Genomic DNA, 26,162 nt, shown 5'->3' with positions numbered 1-26,162 from the left:
ACGTGGCCCGACCGGTGCGGCTGGGATTGTTGATAGAAAGCAAGACCCCTTCCTGCCCCCTCCGTAAGGGCGCTCGGGAAGTTCGGAAGAAGAACTCCAGCCCCTTGCTTTCAACTGAGATGTCCGTTGCGGGGAGTCGGCTGTTTTTCAAGCCGGGTCTCTCCGTCTTACTTTCGGACTCCCAATTGGTGCGGCTGACTGGAGGGTTTGAGAGGCGAAAGAGATAGAGCTCAGAACCCCCCTTTCGGGTCGAGCGGCAGTCCAATGTCTCCTCAGCAATTGGACCAAGAGACAGGCGAGAAAGAGCGATAGAGAGGAGGGCAGAGAATTCAGTTGCCAGGAGAATCCACCCCCTTCCCACCAGTGCACTGGGTTTTCCTTTTCCTTATACTCACGTGTCTTCTATGATGATCCCGGGATCGAAGAAGCCGGCTGGATGTCCTTTGCTCCCCGGCTGAACCCTGGGACGTTTGATTACCGCCCGGAGGATGGCCGGGGGTCCAAAAGGTCTTCCCGGGCAAAGCGGCCCGGAGCCGGCTGAAGATTTCGGGGCCCCCGGTCAGCAGCACGGGAGAACCGCCCGCCCCACGTTGGGCGCCAAATGTTACGGTAAAATTCCGGGTGCGAGTCTGCTCAGCCTCCCGGCTCGTCGGACTAAGTCCGCGGGTCCTAGCGGAAAAATGAGCTCAGCCGGACACAGGAGCAAGATGCGGAGATCCAAGGTTTATTGCGCAACAGGTTCAAGGCAAGATTGAACAGCGAGAAAGGGGTGACATGAACTTTTAAAAGTTCCCTCCAAGTCCCAGAATACAGTGCAAGAAAACGTCATGAATACATTATGGAAGGGTTGGGTTTGACAACTTACATCATGAATATATTACGGAGAGGTGGAGTTACACACATTAGCATTTCAGGGAAGGGAGGGGTAGTGTGTGGAGTAAGGGATATACATAGATAAGCATTTCCTGAGTACCGGTGATGACAAAACAATAGTCCAGATATGCATCGTCTGCCACCTGGCATTGCCCGGAGGAAGGGTTTGGCAGGGCGATCCGATGGGATTAGGGTCTTCCTGAGTACGTGACTTGCCGCTCAGGGGATTATGGAAGCAAGTGGGGTGTTCTAGAGTCCTGAAAAGACTGAGTCGATTGACACCAGAACGAAGGAAATCGGTGCTCCGGTTGATTTTATATGAATTTTGGAAGTTTCAGCTCATTTCAAGTCCATTCTGACATTATTAATCAAAGTCGGAAGTGAATAGATACATTGTTGCAGTTCTTGATACTGTCAGGGGTTCAGGAGTTTCAATTCCATTGTTGGATGGATACAATGTTGCAACTTAGGTTTCAGTTCCATTGTTCCCCCAGCGGGGAGCTGTCAATAACTTGTCAAGAGGTTAAATGAGGCGTGCAGAGCTGGCTGAGCTACCTCTGCACGGCAAATGCACGGTACTGATTGGCTAAAGCGCGGCCATTATAGTCAATGGGGATACAATCTGATACGGTCTACCCACGTTAGAAATGGAGCGAGAGGGAAGTTTAAGAGAGATGGTGGGCTTATTTCGCCCGTATAGAGAGAGGGAAAAGGTCCTTTATTTACAGGACTAGGGTGCAGTGTGGTGCTTGTGCAACAGTGTGGGGGACCTGAGGGGCCGGGGATCCGTCGAGGTCATCGCCTCGGGTCCACTGGTGCTGGTGGAGGGACCAAGAAAGGTACCCCCCCCTCCTCCCGTATCATGCCTTAAGAGAAAACATTATGAAAATGATATATAGGTGGTACATAACCCCAGTCAAGCTTGCAAAGATTTACCATTTGCCTGACAATAAATGTTGGAAATGTAAAGAAACTGAAGGTACATTTTTTCATCTTTGGTGGACTTGCCCGAAGATTAAGGTATTCTGGGAAATGATCTATAATGAACTTAAAAAGGTATTTAAATATACTTTCTCCAAGAAACCAGAGGCCTTTCTCTTGGGTATTGTCGGCCAAGGGGTGTTAAAGACGGATATAACTTTCTTTATGTATGCTACAACAGCAGCTAGAATACTCATTGCGAAGTACTGGAAGACGCAAGAGCTACCCACACTGGAAGAATGGCAGATGAAGGTGATAGACTACATGGGCTTGGCAGAAATGACGAGCAGAATCCGAAACCAGGGAAGAGAAGCAGCGCAAGAAGAATGGAAAAAATTTAAGGACTATTTAAAGAAATATTACAAAGTTAATGAAAGTTAGAATGATGTTGGACTGGAAAGTAAATGGTTACTATTAGCAATGGTTAAGACAAGGAGAATAAGGAAGATTAGTTTAAATCTAAATTAAAATAAGGGAAGATTTGCTGAGTAATCGATAAGAATTTGGAATACAGAAAAGGGAGGCATGAGGAAGTCGGGGAAGAAAGGTACAAGAAATTAGGATATGAAATGGTACATGTTTTTTTTTGTTTTTTTTTGTCTTTGTATGTTTATGTATGTTATGTTTATATGAAAAAATTCTTGAATAAAAATATTAAAAAAAAAAACAGTAGTAAACACTAACCCTGTGTGAATACGAACGTGTGGGTGAGTGGAACAAGGTTTTTATTTCGCTTGCTGGAGTCTTATATGTACATTCAGTTATTGCTTTGTAGGATGTCAGCACTGTATATATAACATTCCAGCCCAAGTTACTGAATGTAAGTAAGCAGATGTGGGGAATGACCCGGCCTGCAGCCTACATCTGGAACAAAGCATCTGGAAGAACTTTCTGACAGTAACAGCCTCCCACGAGAGGTGGTGGGCTCTCCCTTCCTTGGAGGTTTTTAAGCAGAGGTTGGATAGCCCTCTGTCACGTATGCTTTAGTTGAGATTCCTGCATTGCAGGGGGTTGGGCTAGATGATCCTCGTGGTCCCTTCCAACTCTATAAGATTCTATGATGATGATGGAATAGGATGTCCTGATTTTCATCCGGGAAACATTGGAGGCTACCTCTTCTTCTTTCTCTGTTTCATCTATTACACTCTCTCCCTCCCTCCGACTGCGCGCATAGGAGAGAGAGAGAGAGAGAGAGAGAGAGAGAGAGAGAGAGAGAAGTTGGGGAGGGGGAGGAGGGGGAGGGAAGAGGGCACGTCTCCCTCTCAACGAGCGCCCTGACGTCAGCGGACGTTTTAAGTAGAGGGAAGGCTTACGTATCGGCGCGCGCCTGCTCTTCTTCCCCTCCTCCCACCTTGTCTTCTCCCTCACCCGCGCGCGCGCGTTCTCTCCCCTCGGAGGCGAGGGCGTCGACGGGAAAGCAAGCGCGTCGTCCCCTTTAAGGTTGCCCGGGTGACGGCTCGGCGAGTGAGAGCGAGGCTCATTGACGTCACGCCGGGCGGCGATTGGCGGAGGGAGTTGGGTTTCCGGTGGGAGCGATCGCTGAGGCGAAGGAGGAGGAGGAGGAGGAGAAGGGAGGTGGAGGAGGCCGCCGCCACCACTCGGGACAGCGGGAGGAGGCGGAGGAGGGGGGCCCGCCCGCGAGGAGAGGAGGCCCAGGCAGGGAGGAGGAGGACCCTGAGGTAAGTCGGAGCCGGTGGGCCTAAGGCGCTCGCCGGCGGGTGGGGCGAGAGCGGGAGCTGCGGCGGCGGAGTGACGCGGGGGCGGCGAGGCGGGAGAGCGAGGGGCGGCGCGCTTACCTGAGGCGCGCAGCGGGAGGCGGCGGCGGCGGCAGAGGCCTCTTCCTTCTACTCAGGTGAGGCGGAGGATGGGAGAGGAGGAGGAGGAGGATAAACCTCCGCCGAGTTGTGAGGGCGGCCCTACCGAGAAGAGCCTTATCGCGGCGGGAGAGACGGGTTGCCCGAAGGGGGCCTTGGACGGGGCCCACGGACACAGCTTGGAGGGAGAGCACATGCGTGGCTTTATTTTATTTTTTTCAGTGTTGGGGAGGAAGGGGGCGCTTACGCTACAAGGTTTATTTCCCGGGCGGGGGGCAGAAGAGGGTCCAGGGGGTCAGACGCAAGTAGAGGGGCTCAGATTAGGAGGAAAGTGCACTGTGGAAGATGACGCCATGTAGACACAGAGAAGGAGCGTAGAATAAAGCAGCCTTTGTTTTTTTAAATTATTATTATTTAAGGAGAAGCCCATGAGGAAAGTGGTTTTTTTGTGTGGGGTTTCTTCTAGTAGACGATTTAAGAGAGAGGCCTGTAGGTTTTTGGAGGGAGGATTCTTTTACAAAGAAACGAGATTTGTGATCTTGGGGGTGAACTTTCAGACCTAGGGGGAGGTTAGGATTAAAGGAGGAATAATAGGTATGGGGTGTGGGGGGGGTACCCGATCTTCATCTGTTTTAAAGAAGTGGAAAGGTTACTGCTGAAACGTGCCTAAGCCAGAGTTTAGCTGGGTCTGTTTATCTTACAAGCAGTTTCTTAGGGCCCTCCAGAATGTTTCACGGTATGTATGAAGGGGAGGGAGGAAAGGGACCCATGTCATTCTCTTGGCTTTGTAGTCATTACAGTGTAGTGAATAACCTTTTGCAGGATAGGGAGAGTGTCATTTTCCCCATAGTCAAGGAACGAAACAAGCAAGTGCTGCCTTTGAAGTAGCCCATAATTGCTGTGTACAGTACTTGAATTTCTGGGTATTCCTATCCTGGGGAAATGAGCTCCCAATGAACTGTGCTCCCTTCTCACAGGAAGGAAGCATCTTAGGGCTTTCCTGTTGCTTTTATTTATGGAAGCCACAGGAAGATAACTTGAAAGATGATCAGAGTAAGTTATTCAAGGCTGCTATAAATTACAAATGCCCTTTTGTGATAGAGAGGCTCTTCTTTGTGATTAGAAAATGTGTGCTATCAATTGCTCCTGATATTTCAATAAAATGTGAGGACCCCTACCCTCACTTAGAATTTTGACGAGCTGTTTTGATGTCCTGGGTTACCATCTTCAGGTTGCTGTTTTCCATTATTCACTGTTTAAAGATGACTGTTAAATAGTTATATGAGGAATTCTAAACACTTTGTGAGTTTTCTCTGCCAGAAAAGGAGCCCCTGAAAATTACTGCAGTCATCTTAAAATTCCAAGCATTTTACCTGGAAGCTACTTGAAGCTACTACATATCTACTTTGCAAATACCTATAGCAAATAAAAGTCCTTTATCAGCTGTTAATTGCCAGTTGGTGAGAGTATCTAGCTACAGAAATAGTTTGGCCTTGTTTCTATTAAAATGAATGCTCTTCAAAGCTCTGCATGATGAAGACTTTAACATGCTTCGGACAATTAAGAATATTTATTTGACATAGAAGCTTCTTGTCTGCTACTTCTTTTGCAGTTGTGTTTGAGCACTGGTGTCTGATGCTGTCTATCAGCAGTGTGAATGCTTTTTCCACAGACTTATTTGCAGGCTGTCACAGAGCCATGGCATTAACTCTTGGACAGTTAATTAAGGCATTTATTACTGACCTTCATTATGCAAGTTGTCAAAACAAAAGAAGTAACTGTAGAACTTCAAGGCAGCTTAATGTAAATGCCAGAAATGTATGTGCATGTTTTTTGAAATGGAACAGGTGTATTGTAATCTTTAGATTCTTTACAAGCGTTGCAGATGACAAAGGGTACCATGTGTTTGTAGAGTGGGCACTTCACAACATTATATTTTGTTGTCATGCCTCTGTTTCCTGTTGGGAAGGGTTATATATGTTAATTTCAAGTATATTGCCATCTGTGTCATGTATCTAAATATCTCACCTAGAAAAGTATGTATTAATAGAACAGTTAACACTTGGGAGTTATTCACTTTCTTCTTCCTTCCTTTTTGAAAGGCTATACTGGGATCAGCACCCCTTCCTGTAAATTCTGTGCATACCTGTAGTGGTTGCAGCTAGCTGCATCTCAAGTAAGTGTTGGGCAGTTGGGAAATAATGTATTTTATTTCCATAAAACTTTATTTTTACATGCTATTACCGACACAGTTCTGGATATGTTTGTTTGCCAGTTGTGGAAATCTTGCATCCAGTAAGATTTTGTCAGGGAGCTGGCATAAATTGCAGTATTTTATTTTTACTTTATTGGGAGCAACTTAGCTTGACACAACTCCTGAGGTAGCATAGACCTCTGCTTATTTCTGTTGTTAACATTCATCCAGAATGCAGACAAATTCACTGAGCACCATTTCAAGTTTAGAAGCATATAATGTTTTCATTTCTGCTAATTAGCTATCTCTGCAATTAAGAGTGGCTGGCATCTGTTTTTAACCCACTTGTGGAGACTATCAGAGGTCACAAAGAAAGGAATATATGATAACAACAAGAAGATGAGGAAAACAATAAAGAGAAAATTGGACAGAACTGTGAATATTATTTGGACAGAACTGTGAATATTAAAGTAGCAGCAAGAGAGTTGTTTGGATCCCTTTCTGAGCTCGAAGCATGGGTACCCCCAACAAAACTTTAAAAATTTAGCTTTGTAATTTGGAATTAATGTGATTTGATTGGTTTGTTAATAAAAATTATATTTAAAAAAAAGTGTGGCTGGCAGCTGTGATTGTTGAATATCATTGACGTAATATGGTGATAGCAGGGCATCTATCTCTTGGAGTTTTTAAAATATGTTTTAATTTCAGATAGCAGCAATGGCCACTGGCAGCACTAACAGTGAAGAGGAGCGCAGCCTCCGTGAATGTGAACACTATGTCCAAAAACACAATATCCAACAACTCCTGAAGGATTGCATCGTCCAGCTATGTACAGTGCGACCTGAGAGACCCATGGCATTCCTCCGGGAATATTTTGAAAGACTGGAGAAGGTAAAAATAAGCTTCAGGAATGGGTGCGAGTAGGAAAACCATTTGCAACTTTTCTAGAATATTAGCCGAGAGTACATCAATCTTCCAAGGGAAAAGTGCAGCAGTGTTTTTGAGTTTATTGCCATGTGATTGCTAGAAAAGCATCTGTGCAATGTTTTCATAAAATTAATTGAAAAATAAATAGGTCTCATGAGGGGTATAAGGTCAGATTGTGTTGCTTTGTGAGATACTGGACTCTTGACTCATGCATGGCCAAATTTTGCCCTTGTGCATCCTTGAGAGGTTTTACATATAATCCAAGTAGAATTTCTTATCAATAAAATGGGACAACCCTCTGATAATGCTACTGTTATGTAAATTGGGCCTCAAAAATTCTCTGGTCTAAGTGGAAGCAGCAGCAAATCCAGAAGCTAGACAGACACCTGGTAATTCTGCTTTTAGGAAGGAAAAAAAAAGGTTTTTAGAGTAGAACATATTTTGCAAGAAATAAACTCTTGGGCATTCTTATGAAACGTGACCATTTAATTATGGTGGTCTTTTTAGCTGGATTCAACCCATAGCATCCCATATAAGTCATTGCACAAGCAGAATAACTTCCAGTCACATAGTGAACGGGTCTTCTCCATCTCCGCTCCCTGCACTGACCCCAGATTTACTCAGGAGGGTTAAGAGATGGCAGGGAAAGGTGGCTCTGTTGTGTGAGCAGAACTCACTCTGCTTTTGCAGTGACTGGCAGAGCAATGCAACCTGCCTTTACACTAGACCATGGCTGGGAGTGGAGGTTGATGGAGCAATTATGTCCCTCCACTTTGCTTGCTGAGCTGCTGCCAGTGGAGTAACATAGATGTCACTTGTTGGTGGGTAGATGGCCCACTGGTAGGCTGCTCAGTGGTGGAGTCCTGCAGAAAGAGGCGAAACTGTGTGTTCTGAGGGAAGTGATGGGACTGGATCCCGAGTCAGATACCTAATTGCTGCCAGCTGCCATCAGGCCTGATCTGGATCTGAATTCTGCGCCAGCCTGGAGCTGCCACAGGGCGCAGGACTCCCCCGATTTGAGCTGCAATGGCAGACGGTTTGGATTGTGCCCTTAGTTGGATCATCCCAGATCTGATTTTGCTTTCAGTGCACTTTGTATAAAACTCTTATTAATCTAATCACAAACCAGTCCTTAGCTGAGTAGCCCACTAATTGTCTTGCGCTTTTTACAAGCTATGTGACTACCCAGTAAATTTAGATGGCTGTGCAGCAAAGCTACCCAACAATTTTCCCCTCTTGTTCTTTGACTGCCGTGTCACTAACAGCTTCTCCCATCACTGTGTCAACATTCTGTGGAAAGAGAGAAGGTCAGTAGCATTCATCCCATAGCAGCTGACGACTTAAAGGCAAATCATAAGACCAATATTTAGTGATTCCTGCAGTCACTGCTAATTGTTACAAATTAATTCATACATTTTCCCTAAGGCACAATGTCAGGATAATAACGTACTTTGTTTTGTATAGAAGAGTCATTTTGTTCAACTCCCCAGTTTTTGTATATTATGCACTAGTACTTTTAATTAATAAGAATGCACAGAGATTCAAGTGTTCTGTCCAACTTGCATTTTGGCTTGATCTAAATGCCAAGTTACGCAGATCCCTAAAACTAGGCAAGTGATTTTTCTGAGTTTATACGTTATTGGCTAGGATCCAAAAGTGTTTTTTACCAGCAGAAAAGAAGCTTCCATGTATTCTGACAATTCCACTGTTCTGCTGCAATTCCCCATGCCCAGTCCCACACCATTTAGAGGGTCCCTTGACACTTAGGGGTGGTTTTTTGGGGGAGGGAAAGTGTAGGGAACTACAGTGGGAAGAGGAGCAAGGAAAGCTGGATCTAAGCCACTGTACTTTTAGATGGAATGCTACAGTTTTAGTCTAGTTTTAGTTGACCAGTGCAGGTCTATTGAATAATAGAGGCAGAAAGGCTAGGGTCATGCATGGTAATTTTTAAGACTATTTTGGTCATCTTTTATTGAGTATGCATATTAAATATGGTTTCCTTTGAATAATGAGTGGTAGCTTTTATTGATTTAATTGAAAGTCGGCTCACAAAGCTTAAGAGCTTTATTTAAGATAATTTATAGTGCACACTTTCACTGTACCTTCAGTGCTCTGTGGAGCTCACAGTACTTTAAAACTGTAAGGTAAACTGTATGAAGGAATAAAAAAGACAAAACAATGTTCTGCTGTGTTAATCTGGAAAAAAATATAATTGGCTGTATGCAGTGTAGTGCTAAGGTGAACTTTCTGTTGGTGCAAGGGTTTCTCCTTGATCACTGGAATGCACTCCCCATACCCTCTAAATCTGTTCTGGCAGTTCCCCCAACCATCTAGAACAGATCTGGGATAGCAGAGGGCATGGGCAGGAAGGAAAGGGGCAGGGTCCACACTGCCTTTTGTTTTTAGACTGCTGAAAATAGTTCACATTTTTCTCCTGGATATAGTTTTATTAACTGTTTTGTGTCTGCATTCTGGGATATGAAATAGACTCCACTGTTTACAAACCAGGTTTTTGACAAAATGTGTTTTATAGAGCCAGCTCAGCCCAGCGGTTCCATCAACCAACACGTAGCTTAGAACCTGCAATCGCCCACAGCAGTTTGAAACCCATGGACGCTGCCTGGCTTTCAAAAAAAAAAAAGTGTTTTATATTTTATTTTGTTACCTTGACAAAATGATGTGTTGTAGAAATGCGGGCAAAAAATGTGTATAGTTTATTAAAATATAATTTAAAGATGTTCATGCCTTTTATTAATGAATGAAATGCAAGGGCATTATGAGTAAAGGAACTCGCTGTTTTTAAATTTGGTTTATGGAAAAGGGTTTGGGAGTTCATTGGAGCAGGCAAAATTGGCAAGTACAGTGCTATGTTTATGCCTACTTAGAAATTTAGAAATGTGCCATGAAAAACCATTTTTTTGGCAAGGAGTGTCCTATGGCACTGAGCAAGTGGCTCTTTTGGTTAAGCAACATTAAGCTGATAAATAGAGGAATTAAAAAGTAGTTTTTAGAGGAGTTCATATTAATCTTATCGAAGAGGAAGTGTGTGGGTAATCAGGCTATCAGATGAATAATAAGTTGGACTTTGTGTTAATGTTCAATGTGTTTCCCTCCCCCCCTTCACATCACTTTATTGAAAATTATAAATAATTGGATTAAGTGTGCTCATTTATCAACAGATCTCACCCATGTCTGAGACAGACATATTAGGATTGTTAATCAAGAATTTCTCGATTATGACAGTTTAATTCAAGTCAGATTTTGTGTAACATTGTTTCAGGAATACTTGGAGACCTGTTGGTTTCTGTTGGTATCCTTCAGAAATTCAAGAAAATAGAATCAGTTGATTTAAAATACATTATGCATTTGGAATAATTCATTTAGATAATGAAGCTTTCTGTGGATTCTGTTGCTGTGATAAAGGAACTGTATGATCTTCGAAGAGCAGCTGTAATGTCATTATCTATGTAAACAGTATCTGAGCTGTATTACAAAGATGAACTATTAAATTCAAAAGTTGACAAGGTAAAGAACACACACACACACACTCTCTATATATGAGAGAAAGTAGAGGTATAGGATCCTTTTTTGAGTTTCATTGAAGACTCAAATTTTATAAACGTCTTCATTATAACAGACCACGCTGCAGAGCAATATGCCAGAGCAACATCTGAATCACCAAAAATATATTGCATATGTTGCATGCCTGGTGCATTTCTTTGAATGCAATAATTTAACATTCAAAGTATCCAGCAAATGGCCTCAATTTCATGTATTGGACTCAACACTAGTATGATACATGACAGCTAAAGCATCAGAAGCATTTAGAAACTTCATCCAGATTTTTGTACTAGGTATAAGTAGCTGTTAAAAGTGTGCCAATTAAAAAAATATATTTAGTTAAATACAAATGTTTGAAATACGTCAAATTCCTGGGATGGGGAATCCCTGGTCTGTGAGCCAGATGCCCACATGCAGATTTCATCTAGCTTCCTGGGTCCCCTCACATCCATCAGCTGTTCAATGAGGAGCAGGGGAGGGAGAAAGGGGTTCTGTTGTGCAAAGTGTATAATTGCAGCTCCTTTCTCTGCAACACCACAGCAGAGGTGAAAATCTCTCAGCAAAGAGGGAGATGTGTGTTCCTTGCAAAATCCATGCATTTTTGCAATTGTATACATGGAATTCCCATTGTATTTTGAAGTTTAGAACTATGCAAAGCTTTAAGGCAGGATTTGCCATTCAGTTCTGTATTGACATTATTTGCATTCTTCTGGGATTACTGAGTTCTCTTTGCTTTCTGCACAGTCAGGACAGATAAAGGGTGTTTGAGACCTTTAGCTTGAGTGGAGTTGCTAAGAATTAAAGATATTGATCTGTTACTGTGGAAAACAGATTTGTGTAGTGGTCTGGTCCCTCCCATTTCTGAAATTTGCTCAAAAGCCATTGGAACCTTAGCCCGAAAGAGGTCACCTAATAAACCCCTTTCAGGCTTCTGCTTGCACAATGGGGCTTTCTCCCCTTTCCTTACCCCTGTGTTACCTTTCATGAGCTTATGGAGGGCACAAACATTTTAGAATGGAAGTTATAATCTGAAATTGCACAGTGCAACTTGATGGCCAGTGTTTAAATGAGGATAAGTGCAAGGGAGGAAACAAGTTCTCCCAGGAGCATATGCATGGATGTGAACTTTCTACCCTTGTGGATTATTAACATAGAACTGTTTTATTTCACTGCAGGAAGAAACAAAACAGATCATGTGCCAGCAGAAAGCCAGCTCCCGTGCAGACTCGCGTGAAGATGAGATTTCTCCCCCTCCACCCATGAATCCGGTGGTAAAGGGCCGCAGAAGGCGTGGTGCCATCAGTGCAGAGGTTTACACAGAAGAGGATGCTGCCTCTTATGTCAGAAAGGTGCTGCATCCAGTTCTTACTTCCTGCAAGGCATATTTTATGTCTTGTATGCACAATTTCCTTCTTTGCCTATCCCAAATAAGGTTGTATCAGGCCTTTCCCTAGATAAGTTGTGCTAATGCCTTCCTAACTTGCCTTTATATTTCTCTCACATAAGCCTGGATTTCTGCTTGGTTGGGTTGACATAAGTTGAGTTGACAGATATGGAGGAAATAATTATTAGAAAAATCTTGGCTGGAGGAAACAAACCATTTCTCCCTGACTCTGCAATGTCTGCTCAATTAATATCGACTATAACTTTCCCAGAGGAGCAGCCAGGTCTCCTAGGACATTCTTGTGATCCTTGTGACTTCTATGTAGTTTCCAGGAAGCCTGATACTAGGGAGTTGACCCTTGGGGGACCTGTAAGCACAATTGCAGCTCCTCAGAGGTGTGATGTTAGTAAGAGGGAAGTATCCTAGGATGGTAGTTATTCAAGATTCCCAATCATTGTGTAAGAGCACCATTAGGTTATGTGACTCCTAAAACCTGCATCAGTTTCAAGTAAGATTATTTTGAGTTCTGAATGACCATTTGAGGTACTGGTGTGTCTAGCAATTTGGTTTATAGACTTATCAGAGGCAGTGGACAAATAATTTTCTACATATCGAGGCTCCTGATAGTTGTGTCTTATCTGAAAAGATACTTTCAGATTGGCCATTGAATCGGCACTTACCCAGGAAAGATACATCTCATTCTGGACACTTTCGCTTTTCTGGGCATCTAGAATGAACATGCTTCTTAAAGAAGTCTTGAGAAGCTTTCCTTACCACTTGAATGACTTCTTCACATAGGATAAAGCTGCACAGAGCTCCCTTCCAAAAAAGGAACTCCTCTCAAATATTGTTGGTAATGGGTTTGCTTAAAGAACATTTGCCTCTTAGGTCTTTAATCGGTATTGTTTGGGTGTTTCTATTCCACAGGTTATTCCAAAAGATTACAAGACTATGGCTGCTTTGGCAAAAGCCATAGAGAAGAATGTGCTTTTTGCTCATCTTGATGACAATGAAAGAAGGTAGGAAATCTGTGAACCTGGATAGTTAAATAAACAGAATTGAGCAACATGTAGAAAGAATAAATAGGCTGACTGTGACCCAAGTTTTGGAACCATGCATAATGTTAACTATAAATACAATACCTCAAGGACCACCTCCCCATATGAACTGCACCAGATCCTCCACTTGCATTCTGAGGCCCTTCTTCTGCGTTGATCTCCCCAGGGAGGTTTGCCTGGCGTCATCACTACATATCTTTAGACACAAGGCAAAGCTTCTTCTTCTTTTTTTTTTGCTTCCGGTCAGACCTTTGACTTTTAAATGCCTGTGTCCTTTTTGCATAGGAGGGTTGTTTTAATCTTGTTTTTTTAAAAAATAGGATTGTCTTTTGGATTTTTTTTTTTTAAATACTGGTTTTAATGTGTTTGTGTGTTTGCTTAAAATATTGTAAATTGCTTTGAACTGTGGCAAAAAAACCCCAGCTAGCTAACAAGTAAAAATAATGCAGTATAAGTTGCCTAGCCAGTTCCCTAGCCAGGCCAGTTAAGTTGTACTGAATGGTTTTTGGGCCCCCACTTTGTGGCTTAGATTGCCACAATGCCATATAGGCATTGTTGTGGCTTAGATTGCCAAAATGCCATATAATGTGCTCTACATTCATACAATTAATTGGATTAGTTTGGGGCAAGGAGAAGAGGGGAATCTTCATGATGATGTCAGCCTATTTATGTTGCCCCTGTGTCTGTCAATATGGGAAGGGATAAGAATAGCCTGAAGTTTAATTCACCAAACCTAATGTTTATCCTGTGAACCACCCTGAGATCTATGGGTATAGGGCAGTATACTAACTAACTAACTAACTAACTAACTAAAGCTTGTGTGAGCACTGCTGTTTTGTCCCCTCTCCAGAACACGTTGAGCAACTCTAGTCTAGACTTTTGAGACATGCAGCCTCCTTAATAACTGCATGCTAAGCTTGTCTGTATTAGCACACACATGCAGTATGTTAGATCTTTTGTTGATTAATTCTGAAATCTTTTTCAGTGATATTTTTGATGCCATGTTCCCTGTCACCTATATTGCTGGCGAGACTGTGATACAGCAAGGCAAGTGATTGATTGTGATGTTGGTGGAAAAATTACTTAGCGTTTGAAGCATTGAAGATAGGCAATTGCTTTCTATTCATCTCATTCACAAGGTTTGCTAAAAAGATCCCAAGTATAGAATTCCAGCTAGTTTTTCAGAGGTGGGTGGGCAAACATTTTTTGGTCACTTACCTTTTAGAAGGGACCAGGGCTTAACAGTAAGGCATGTGTTTTCAATTCTAGGTAGAGCTGGAAGTGTCCCCTGAAACAGTTGAGAGCTGGTGCCAGTCAGTGTCAACAGTACTGAACTAGATGCACCAATGGTCCAACTCGTTATCAGGGAGCTTCCTATGTTCTGGCCCCAGTGGTAGCTGTTTGGGGTTGCATTCCAGTGGTGGGCTGGGCCAGATGTGCACACAGTCACACACTTCTTAACACAGGCATGCACCTGTTCTTCACTTTCTCAACTCCCCATCTCATATGATCCATGTAGATCAGCTGAGAAGGGGGCATTTTCATTCCCACTGTAGCATGTACTGTGAGGAGGATTAAACATCTCTATGGGATGTTAGGAGAAAGGTAGTACCTCTGCTGGGGAACATGTTATGCTCGTTCTGGGGTAGTTTGTCCACCTTTGGTCCCCACCCTGCACGCAACTCTCACCTGTGGCTCCTAGAAGCCATCAGCATGCAACAGCAGCCACACCCCAGGAAATGACTTTTACTGGCCGACTAAACCAGGTGAGGGCAACCAATGGGTCAAAACCCTCAGTGAGTTAGGGACTTCCTCTGTATGCAAAGAGAGGCTCTGGCAGATTGAGCGGATGAGACCAATAGTGCGTTAAATGGTCTAGAAGGCGGTTTCTGCACGTGGAGGGGCAGATGGGGCTTGTCAACCTGGGAAGGTAGCCCATCTATGAGAAGGAAAACTGATCCTACACCTCTGCTGCCTTGCGGGATATCTTCAGGAGAAGAAAAAACTAAGGAGTAAACCCTGCAGAAATGCGGAATGGCAGTTGGATGACGTCTTGTACACCTCCTTCTGGCAACTCTGGCTGACAGCCAAGCTGGACCACACCAGCAGTGCCATGAGAGGAGTGGGGGGTGGGTCTTATCGTCTGGGATATCCCAGGAGCTCCATACACACTGCCCAGGCTTGCATCCCAGGAAGGTCACTTCAGTGCTGCTAACGGAGCAGTTTGACTTTGCCCCCAGGCACGCATTCCATTGTCTCTCAAGACAGACGGATGCCAACAAAGCAAGAACAACCCTGCACACTGTAATGGGGATGAAAACTGCACCCTCCCAACAAATCAGTTAAGAAGCCAGGAAGGGCCAGTTTTCATCCCCATCACAGTGTTGGGTGGCGAGGTTAAAATCTCCCCACCCAGGTTAATAAGGGAGGCGGGGGCATAGCTTGAGGAGGGTCAGCAGGCAAGGAGGTTCCCCATCACTGAGCTTAGACTTGTTTTCCCCACATTGTAACCATTTCAGTGTTCTATTTGAGTTTTGTGGTCAGGTGAAAATCCTCTGCCAGCAATGGCTTTTGCAATAGGGCTTTGATCAAAGAGCACTTTACCTAGACTAGTTACTAGTCTTATCTACCCTATCATACTGATAGGTGGGTAAATAGCTTCCTTCATTTTAATTACATGTAGGAGTGAAGTGGGAATTATAAATATAATGAATATATTTGACTATGAAGCCTAAAGGAAAGCATGGCTGTTCCAAATGCAAAAAAGCATATGTGAGCTTTTGTATGGATGTCATTTTTGCTGGATGGTTCTAGAATGGAAGAGGTTGATAACTGCCTCTTCTAAACCTATAATTGTTTCTCAAACTTGTATTTCAATTTTTGTAGGTGATGAAGGGGATAACTTCTATGTGGTTGATCAAGGAGAAATGGATGTAAGTCTTTTCTAAACTATATTACTGCAGTGCTGCAGAATATTTTAAGCACGTACAATGCTTCACATGGGCAATAATGGGAACATGGTCTATGTCCGTGCTTTTGCATTTCAGACAAATAAATATCAGGGATCTCCCATCTTTCCCTCACCACAGTTTCCTTTTCCTCTAGCCTTCTCTGAAGCTTCTTTCTTACTGCCGTTTGTGTAGTCAGCTATAGGAGGCCAGGGCAACTCCAGTGTGATGACAGAACCACAGGCAGCCCAGGCAAGCTATTTAAAGGAGGCAGAGAGGTGCTTTCTGAAGCGCCTCCCGAATTAAATACTACCAGAGGGGCATTTAAAGGAGCAGGTGAAGGCACTTCAGAGAGCAGCTTGGTTAGGTGTAACGGGAGGAGGGGTTGGTGAGCAGGAGTGGCAGCCCATCATATATATTTCTGTTCTGCCTTTCAAAACTTTATAGTCTTCCCAAGATGGCTTATATTAAAAACAGGTACACAATTTTGTTAAAACAAACAGAAAAAAACATACAGTATAAATCATAATGCAACAGCCATTTTAAAATAAGTCAATTACAATAACATTCAATAACAAAAATGTACCAGTGATCAGGCTAAACTGAGACTCTGAAATGTAAAGTCTTAGAACAGGCATCCCCAACCTTCAGACCTCCAGATGTTTTGGACTACAATTCCCATCTCTGACCACTGGTCCTGTTAGCTAGGGATCATGGGAGTTGTAGGCGAAAACATCTGGAGGGCCACAGATTGGGGATGCCTGTCTTAGAACTATTAAACTGAAAAGCCCTTGTTTTTAGGTTGCATTTTTATTTACAGTTTTTAACCTGCTTTTCTAATTCTCAAAGTGGTAGTGAAGCAATTAAAAACATTGTAAGTCTATACTATACATGTTTATTCAGAGTTCAGTCAAGCTTAAAAAGGTAAAGGGACCCCTGACCATTAGGTCCCGTCGTGGACGACTCTGGGGTTGCGGCACTCTTCTCACTCTATAGGCCGAGGGAGCTGGTGTTGGTCCGCAGACAGCTTCCAGGTCATTTGGCCAGCATGACTAAGCTGCTTCTGGCGAACCAGAGCAGCACATAGAAACAGCATTTACCTTCCCGCTGGAGCGGTACCTATTTATCTACTTGCACTTTGACGTGCTTTCAAACTGCTAGGTTGGCAGGAGCTGGGACCGAACAATGGGCGCTCACCCCGTCACGGGGATTTGAACCGCCGACCTGATCGGCAAGCCCTAGGATCTGTGGTTTAGATCACAGCGCCACCCGCGTCCCTTCAGTCAAGCTTACTCCCAGGTAAATGGGTATAAAATTTATGCCTTGTGATATCAAATCAAGCCGTAAGTTGCTGGCACATTAGGTAGTACACCCTGTTAAATAAATCACTTATTTACAATTTACGTTTCAACAATGTAATAACAGTACAAGAAATTTTCCCCACTCTGGAACAGAAGATTAATGTATAAAATTTTGCCGTAAGTCCATGTGCAAGGTTGGTGGATGCCAATCATCAGGGTATTCATTTGAGTAGTTTGCAAATGGGTACCAAACTTCAATAAAATAGTCTGCATCAATACATGAACCCTTTGGGCTAGTTTTTCAGATAGGGCAGTAGTCCATGCAAATGTTCAAGCCCTTTCCAATTCTGTGCCATAAGTAAGTAATCACAGCATTAACAAGAAACTCCTAAGATCTTTATATAATAAAGCACATTGATCTACCATAAAAATTCTTAATAAACCCAAACTTGGATTATACAGTACATTGTGATTTGTAATGTTACTTATTTCAGCTAATACTCCTTCCCAGAATGAAATCACTTATTTGAATATTATGCAAGGGCCGAACAAATGGTGCCCAGTGATAAGCTTTTCTCAAAACAAAAACAGAAAACCTCTTGGCACACGTGTTTTGTGGAATATTGCTGTGAAAAGGAATTAGAATATTATCCAAATTGGAACATTTAACCAGTTTTGAAATGTTCCGTATCATATTTTTTGAACCATATTGTTTCAGGGGATACATTTGCAGCAAAATTCCTGTCCTCAACTTTGTGTGTTGCATCCTTAGGTATATGTTAACAATGAATGGGCCACCAGTGTTGGAGAAGGGGGCAGCTTTGGTGAACTCGCACTGATCTATGGAACACCCCGAGCAGCAACTGTCAAAGCAAAAACTAATGTGAAACTGTGGGGCATTGATAGAGACAGCTATAGAAGAATCCTTATGGTAAGTAATTTTTTATGTTTTTAAATAAATGGATTTGAAAGAGAGAGTGGCTTTTTGGTGTTGAGGTATTGTGACTTGAGTTTGTATAAATCAATATGAGCATATAGGAAAGTTGAACAGCAGCGTTGGAGAACTCCTGAATACAGCTCAGTCAGTAGAGCATGAGACTTTTAGTAATTTCAGGGTCGGGGGTTCGATCCCAACTCTATAATTCTGTGATTCTAGGTGCACCCACTCATCTGATCCTCTGCTGGGAGGGGAGGGGCTTTTCATGTAAAGTGTACAGTTGTATTTCCTTCCTCTGCCTTGATCTTCATGCAGAGGAGAGGATGTCTCGGCAGACTTGTGTTTGCAATCAAGCAAAAAGTAGTTACGCATTTTGCAATTACGTGCATGCAATTTTCAGGATGCAATTGCATTTTGAAGCTTGAGACTTTCAATAGCAGTAAATTTGGGCTTTCAACTGAGCTTATTTGCATTCTTCTTTTTTAAACACACACACGTCTGCTGTTTTTCCAGACAAAGCCAGTCTTCTGCTGGGATTACTAAGAGGTTTTTACATACTCAGGACAGAGAAAGGGTGTTGGAATTTAAAATTAGCGCAGGAGAACTATATTTATATCCAAGGCTTAGATTCCTGAAGACTACTGCCACAGAGTGTGTATTGAGTATTAAATATGGGAAGGTGAGACACACATCTTTTTTTCACACACTGATAATAGGACCTGTGGGTTTCTAGTTTACTATATCCCAGAAAATATATTTTCTTTTTTTTTACTAAATAACTTTTAATGGACAAAAGGTCTTGCCTATTAAGTTTAGCAAATGGACACTTCAGTAAGAGTGAATATTCCTGCTTACTCTGTTGTAAAGGCCAAAAGAGACCTGAGTGGGATTTATGGACTGTCTGAGATACTGGGACAGCATAGAAGCTGCTACCATGAAAGGAATGTGAATTCTCATTGCTTGAGCCCAAGTTCATTCTCTTTGTGCAGGCATATGCAAACACGGCCCTCCAGATGTTTTGGGGCTGCAATTCCCATCATCCCTAGCTAACAGGACCAGTGGTCAGGGATGATGGGAATTGTAGTCCCAAAACATCTGGAGGTCCGAGTTTGCCTTTGTGCGTTGACAGTATTGGATACAGTTCACCATTTGCCTATTTACAGTGCAAGCCTATAGGTCCATTCTTTGAACTAAGTTCAGTGATTTCAGATAAGGCTTACTCTCAGATAAGTGAGTGTATAATAAATATGATGATGATAAAAAATAATTTATACCCCGCCATCTGACTGGGTTGCTCCAGCCACCCAGCCTTAGCGTAAATTTTAAGGGGATATGCTGTTCATGATCATTAGCTAATTATGGTGGAAAACTGGGCTTACAGACAGCTTATGGCTTATATTAGAATAGCGTACACAAGACTTGAACCATTTAAGTTTGCCGTTCTATATGCAGTGGTTTTCAACCAGTGTGCTGTGGCACCCTGGGGTGCCTTGAATGATAGTCAAGAATGCCACAGGCAACACTGGCCGTTGTCCCTCTTTCCTTTCTTCTCTCCCTCCTCTGATGCCTTGTAATATCTCTGCCTCCCAGAGGCTTGCATTGCTGTTTGTTGCAGCAGCCCTGGCTACAAGCTCCCCAGGCGAATGGTGCCTCTGGGGCTGGCCAGGGGGTGTTTCCCAGACCCCTGTGGGGCAGTGTGAGGAGGCACCTCTGTTTGGGTTGGGGTGGGGGTCAGCTCAGAGATCAAGGGCAGCAGCAGCCGCTGCCCAGAGGACTCTCAAGGAGAGGAGGCTGAGGGAACACTCCACAAGGGATGGTTTTCAAAAAAGGAGTGACATAACTGGGCTTCTGAGCACCTCAGAAAGAATGTAGTTGGTCACGGGAGCCGTAGACTCAAAAAAGGTTGAAAACCTCTCTTATGTGCACTTATCTGGGAGTAAGTTTCATTTAACTGAAGAGAACTTAGTTATAAGTAGAAATGAATAGGATTGCATTGTAAACATTTCTATGACCTGTTCCATTTTTCCTGGTATTCTAAATTGTTAAAGAGAAGAGTAATTTTCAGATCCATTTGTGTGTGTTTTTCTCCTCCAGGGTAGCACATTGAGAAAGAGAAAGATGTATGAAGAATTTCTTAGTAAAGTGTCAATACTGGGTGAGTGTGAAGAATTTCTTAGCATCGCTGTTAGAATATTTGAGTCTTGCCCTACTGTGAACATCACAGAGGGAGCATATAATGCTTGAAGCTACAGCTGCTAAATCACAAATTGTGAATGGATGATTAATTTGTTTATGGCAGTGGGAAGAAGTGTGGTAGAAGGGTTTGCTGTAGGAAAACTGGAGGAGCGTATCCTTATGTGAGATGAACTGGGGATCTAATTCTAAATCTTTGGGCTACAGCAAAATAAACCAACTTTTATTTTTATTTAGAATCCCTTGACAAATGGGAGCGTCTCACAGTAGCTGATGCTTTAGAGCCAGTACAATTTGAGGATGGACAAAAGATTGTGGTGCAGGGAGAACCAGGAGACGAGTTCTTCATTATTTTGGAGGTGAGTATTTATAACAATGTTGTTTTGGAATTAGCTACTAGCAGCTGTATTTGTCGCATACATTTCAGTTACTTGGGTTATATCAACCTTCCCCAACCGGGCGCTTTCCAGATGTTTTGAGCGACAGCTCTTACCATCTCTGACCGTTCGCTATGCTGGCTAGGGTTGTGGTTCAACATCTGGAGGACACCTGTTTGGGGAATGGTTCTGGATATGATGAAAGGTGGTTCTGTGTTTTTAAAAAGTCATTTGCAGACTGCTTGCATCAATACTGGTTCTTTGGACATAAAACGTATTTGCAAATTATTTTCTGTGATAACAGATTTGATCATAGATGACAATAAATCCCTTTAGCAAATCCTGTGGTGGCAGAATTATACATGTAGGAATGCTTAGTTCTATTGTGAAATGTGCTTCTGAATGGTATTTTATCATACTCTTCCCTTTTGAGGATATTAGGATTAAATGGGATAGGTTAAGATAAGTAATTTAATGGGGATGTTTCTGCTTTAAGTCATGAAGTTGCTGCTTTTTGCATAGGATTGCTAAAACAAATCTGGTCATTAACTCTTTAATTCATTTAAAGGGTACAGCTGCTGTGTTACAGCGCAGGTCAGAGCATGAAGAATTTGTTGAAGTGGGCAGGCTTGCACCATCTGATTATTTTGGTGAGTTTTCTTGCTGTTTTAAGTTGACAACGTCGTTTAAATACTTAAGGCATAAGACCAATGCAAATGACATAATGGTATATATTTTTAAAGCAGCCCCCTTCCTGGTCCCCTGAGACTTGGCTTCTCTCCTCCCCTTTGCTCCTTTCCATCTCATGAGGCTCACAAAAACACGTAGACTCCTATAACACTACCCTTCCTGGAATGGAGAATAAGCCACGAGATCATATTGTAAAGTAAGAAAACATTGAAATCAGATTGATATGATTTTAACCCATGGGAAGCTACAGGGGAAAAAAAGTTTGTAATTTAGTAACAAGTAAAGCAAACTTCAGGGAAATTTTTCAAGTTGGATGCTGGCTTCTGCAGTTGCTTAATTGTTTTTTAGACATAGACTGTACTTGCACGATCAGATTCTGGCTTAATAAGCCAGGATATACATGAACTTCATACACCCACAGTTGTATCCTTTGTTCCTCCCTTCATGAGACCAGAGAAACAAGTTGCAAATACCATAGGTTCCCATGTCATGCAATCTGGGAACAACTGTTAATTGCTTCTAGACCAATGGGTTAGGGATCAGAAGCTGTTTTTAAACCACGGTTGGCATCTGCATCCTAGCTTGTTTGGCGATGTTGAACTAAAGCTCCTGGTTCGTATGTACCAGAAGCTGTGGTTTATGACTGCTTCCTGGTTTGTTTCCCTATTTACATGAAGAGAGGCTGCACGTGGGTATATTAAGCTCATGCAAAACTTGTCTCATCAGTCCAGAATATGATCATATGAATTGGGCCATTTAGTAGTTTAGTTGTACTTTAACACGCTTCTAAAACTTTGGATTCAACTTCTGCAATGGAAAACTTGAGTTCGGGACGATAGAAACATTATTGCAGATTATTAATTAAATAAGCTGGGGATTTATTTTTATTACTTGCTGTAAGATTAAGTATAGTACTACTCTGAACAGAAAAGACTACCAAAGACCTGAAATATGAACCTTGAACCTTATCATGAATCTTACATCAAATTATGGAGATACTCTTAAGTGTAACATTTATGGAAATGTTACTTCCTTCTTGAAGATCATGTAGTACATGAGGGATAACAGCATATAGAATTGCACTTTTTTAAAATATTAGAAGTATAAATTCCTGAGTATTATTTAAACAATAATTGCAAGGATACCTAGTGTTAGAACTGGAATCCGATTGCACAGCCAATCCCTGCAGAAAACAGCTTTTCCAAGCATAGGGTGGCAAAAGCCCCTTGCGCAGTAATTTCCAAGTGTCTTGACAACCAGCTGGCTACTGATTGCTTGGGAAGCACTGCGCAAATGACTTTGACACTTCCCTTTCCTCTGCTCTTTCCAAGCACACTCCACACTTTAAAGCTCTGTGTCCAGGCACCCCCTCCTTTTTTTTATTCCAGAGTTTCCCCACGAGAACCGCTCTTTAGCACTCATTCGAAGCAAACAACAATCCACAGAAACCCCGAATTGATGTTTGCTCCAATTGAGCACTGAAGAGCAGGTTTTCGCAGGGAAAGCCCCAGGGCAAAAAAACAAAACCACACTCAGATACGGAGCTTTAAAGGGCAGACCTGTGCCTGGAAAGGGCAGGACAAAGTGTAAGTGTGGATAAGCCCTCTAAGCACACTTCTCCCACAATCTTTCTGGCCCTCCACATCTCTGTCTATAATTCTTAACACTCTTACACTATGCAATATTTTGGGATAATTTTAGAGCAGTCCTCTATTTTGGGAAAGTCTGTTGATCTGTTTCAAATCACCTCCCCACCCCCCCCCTTACCCTGTTCTCTTTGAAATGAATATTTTGTTTTTTAGGTGAAATAGCCCTGTTGATGAACCGTCCTCGTGCTGCCACGGTTGTTGCTCGTGGCCCATTGAAATGTGTAAAGCTCGACCGGCCCCGATTTGAGCGTGTCTTGGGTCCATGCTCAGATATTCTCAAGCGGAACATCCAGCAGTACAACAGCTTTGTGTCTCTGTCTGTCTGAAGTCTCCCTTCTTCTTCAAATACATGCTTCACAAATGCAGACTGCTTCATTACTCTTGTGCAGAGCCACATGGCCACTGGCTATTGCAGCTTCCTGTCTGTCTGAGGGAGGGGAAAAGAAAACAAAAAAAAAGAAATCAGTTGCTTTTCATGGCACCATTTTAAATTTTAGAGCATTTATTTTGGTGCTCCCAATACAATTTAAAATAAATAGAAAATTATATGGAGTCTTTTTGCTGTTACTGCTTTTCTCTGTGCAATGTACAGTGTCCAACTCGGGCAGTGACTGCCATTCCTTTCGCTGGGAAAATTTCCTAGTACCAAGGTTATTGTCATAGAGTTAAGGATGTAACAGTGGAAAATTATTAAGAGGCACACATTTCTCAACTGGTGAGTTCCTACATTTATTTCAGGGCGTGGTCACTTTCTGCTGTAAGTACTTCTCTTAGCAGAGGAACTTACCCTCTAAGCTCAACTTCTTGGTATAAATGTTCTGGATATGGTTATCTTTGGTTTGGTTTACTGAGATCAGCTCCTTAGTAAAACCACAGTTAGAAGTTTGATAGTTTGATGCATCAGTATCCATTTCAGTTGGTTCACGACGGGCTTGGTTATCGTTTGTCAGGTTTTTGTGTACAAGCTTTTGTTCTGGCACCTGCTGCCAGTGTTGCTGATATTCTTGCCACAGTTAGCCTTCCCCTTTGCCTGTTCTCAGTTGTGAATATTCATATTTGCCCCTTCTATTTTTCCCCTGTGCAATTTCTCAATACCCAGCCCAATGCATTAGACACCTATATATTGGTGGTGGTGTTGGCAAAATAATTGCACTGCTCCTTAGCTAGTGCCAAATAGTATACCCCATGCAGTGTATGTAGACCAGGAAACTGAAGGGTGTATCCTGTGCGTTCAGTCTTCTGTCTGACCCTTTCAAGCTTTGCCTTCCCTGTTAACTTCAGCACCAGATATTGAATGGTTCTGTTGGCATTCAATGCAGGACCGGACTACACACTCCTTGTTAGATGACAAGAATCTGGCTCATATGGAAGACTGGAAACAGAAAATCAGTGTCCTGTAAACTCTTGTTGCTGAATCTCTTTTGTCCAATCAGAAGTTTTAGTAACTTCTAACCTTTCTCAGATATTCAGTCTGAGCAGATGTTCAGTCTCGAGTCTTGTTCTCTTTGGTTTGTCCCAGATTCTCATACCGATCTGACAGAATAGCTTTTGGGAAAGTTGACCCTGTTGTCAAGTCTGAAATGTGTTTCAGTATTTACCAGGTTTGTGTTACAATATTTTGTGTGCACCCTGTGCTGCCTACTATATGGAATGTTGCAGGTGGATAAGGTAGGCAATTTGGTTTCCTTATAACATGTAAATTATCTAAAACTAGTCTAGGGTTTTATTTGGGAGTGACAGCAAGTTTTTTGCATTAGTTGTGCAACTATTTCTTACCAGTCCAGCTCCCTGCCATTCCCTCCTTACTTTCCCCCCAGAAACTGGACCTGGTGTGTACCATTCTGACTTGTTGGCTGCTGGAAAGAATGCTTAATTAAATACGATTAGCAATGTCTGGGGAATAGGAGCCTTAGTATATATATAAAAAGGGGGGAGGGGGTATTGACATGTCCTCATTTCTAGATGCATATAAAATGTAAAATCTACATTGTGAATTCTTTCTGTCCGTGCTGAAGACTTTGATGAGGATATGCCTTTGGGAATTTCCACCTGTGTTCTCTTCGGGAGTCCATTAATGCTATTTTCCTCCAAAACTTCATTCAGTTTGAATCTATCCAGGGATTGCTCCCCCCCCCCCCGAATACCTTTCTTACTTTTGAAGCTTGATTTGATCCTTGTTAAAGCACCAAAAAGATTTTAAATCTTATGTAAGCTAGTTAGAGCGCCACAAAAATGCACATTTTTTTATATAAGGCTTTCTAATCAAGTTTCACTACTGCGTCTTTTTAGCTTGCTGTTTACTCCCTTTTGTAGTTTTACCAACAAGATTTTAAGATGAACCAGCTACGTCTGAGTTAAATATTAATCACAGTTAAAGCTTTACCTTTGTGTGCAATTTAAACATGTTTGAATCCACAGTTGGTATAGTTTGCCTTAGCTAACATTCAGGGCTTTAGAGGTAATCTTTTTTGCTAGGACACCTTAGCAAATAAAAAAAAATTAAAAATCTACTGCCCTAGAGTGCTATAGTCAACCAGAGGACCATTTTTGTATCGTTACCTGACTATAAGTCTGACTTACTGTATGTGCTAATATATTCCTTTTGTTATAGATTGTCCTAATGGCAGGTAAAGCAATAAAATGATTTAAATTCTTAAATGTAATCAGCGTTTTTATTATACTGGTCTGCAGTTTCTAGACTGGTGTGGACTAGGCAGGGGCGGGCTGCTCTAGGCCTTTCTTTGGCAGAAAGTGAGTTTCATAGACTGCTTCCCACATGAGATGCCTTCCTTCATGTGAATGACTTGTGGGTTAAATAGATGTGATACGGGATGCAGTCTTCTTAATGGGTGGCTGCAGGTGTGAGCTATTTTCCGAAGTGCCGGACTTGTGGGTGTTTATGTAGAATTGTTTGCTGTGGCTCTGTGAGCAGCATCAACTCTTAGGTCGTGTTTTCTACTTTTCTATTTAACTAGCCAGCGTTGGCAGGTATCTCAGTGTGTGCATGACAAAAGAGAAATGCAGCAATTTACTCTGAATAGTTCTGCAGTTTATTCCAGATTTTCCATGTACTCGACATCTTTCCAACTTGTTCAGCTAACAGTGGACTTTAGTCCCAGGTGAAATTGATCTGGGAGTGCTTGATGTCACAGTGTTCCTGAGGCTCAGCCCACGCTTATCTGGCTCGTGAGTTAAAGAGCCCAATGTAAGGGCAGGTTATAAGATAAATAATAATAGTGTCGCCTCCTGTTGCAAGTGGCAGCCATGTCAACATA

At 42.5% G+C, this 26,162-nt stretch overlaps 1 protein-coding gene across 2 annotated transcripts; it reads left to right on the top strand.

Moving 5' to 3' along the window:
* Nucleotides 1–3,143: 3,143 nt before the first annotated feature.
* On the top strand, nt 3,144–25,545 carry PRKAR1A (protein kinase cAMP-dependent type I regulatory subunit alpha). Of its 2 annotated transcripts, none has more exons than XM_083598892.1 (12): nt 3,144–3,533; nt 5,771–5,844; nt 6,571–6,753; nt 11,526–11,699; nt 12,662–12,753; nt 13,778–13,839; nt 15,679–15,725; nt 17,814–17,972; nt 20,073–20,133; nt 20,409–20,530; nt 21,117–21,198; nt 23,041–25,545. In XM_083598892.1, exons 3-12 carry the CDS (start codon nt 6,580–6,582, stop codon nt 23,211–23,213), a joined length of 1,146 nt encoding a protein of 381 aa, XP_083455018.1. In that variant the 5' UTR covers nt 3,144–3,533; nt 5,771–5,844; nt 6,571–6,579; the 3' UTR covers nt 23,214–25,545. The 2 variants fall into 2 exon arrangements, with proteins under 2 accessions (XP_083455018.1, XP_083455019.1); XM_083598893.1 differs by lacking the exon at nt 3,144–3,533 and adding an exon at nt 3,536–3,706.
* The last annotated feature ends 617 nt before the right edge of the window (nt 25,546–26,162 follow it).

The sequence above is a fragment of the Podarcis filfolensis genome, assembly GCF_964270895.1.
Source record: "Podarcis filfolensis genome assembly, chromosome: 2".
In the NCBI taxonomy this organism is placed as follows: Eukaryota; Metazoa; Chordata; class Lepidosauria; order Squamata; family Lacertidae; genus Podarcis; species Podarcis filfolensis.
The sequence above is the reverse complement of the archived record's forward strand: the minus strand, read 5'-3'. Positions and strand labels throughout refer to the sequence as shown.

Bases quoted from the DNA above. Each gene is read 5' to 3' on its own strand.
- PRKAR1A (XM_083598892.1), top strand. From the start codon at position 6,580: ATGGCCACTGGCAGCACTAACAGTGAAGAGGAGCGCAGCCTCCGTGAA. The intron at 6,754-11,525 runs GTAAAAATAAGC...ATTTCACTGCAG, and splicing joins ATTTTGAAAGACTGGAGAAG to GAAGAAACAAAACAGATCAT. The intron at 13,840-15,678 runs GCAAGTGATTGA...CAATTTTTGTAG, and splicing joins CGAGACTGTGATACAGCAAG to GTGATGAAGGGGATAACTTC.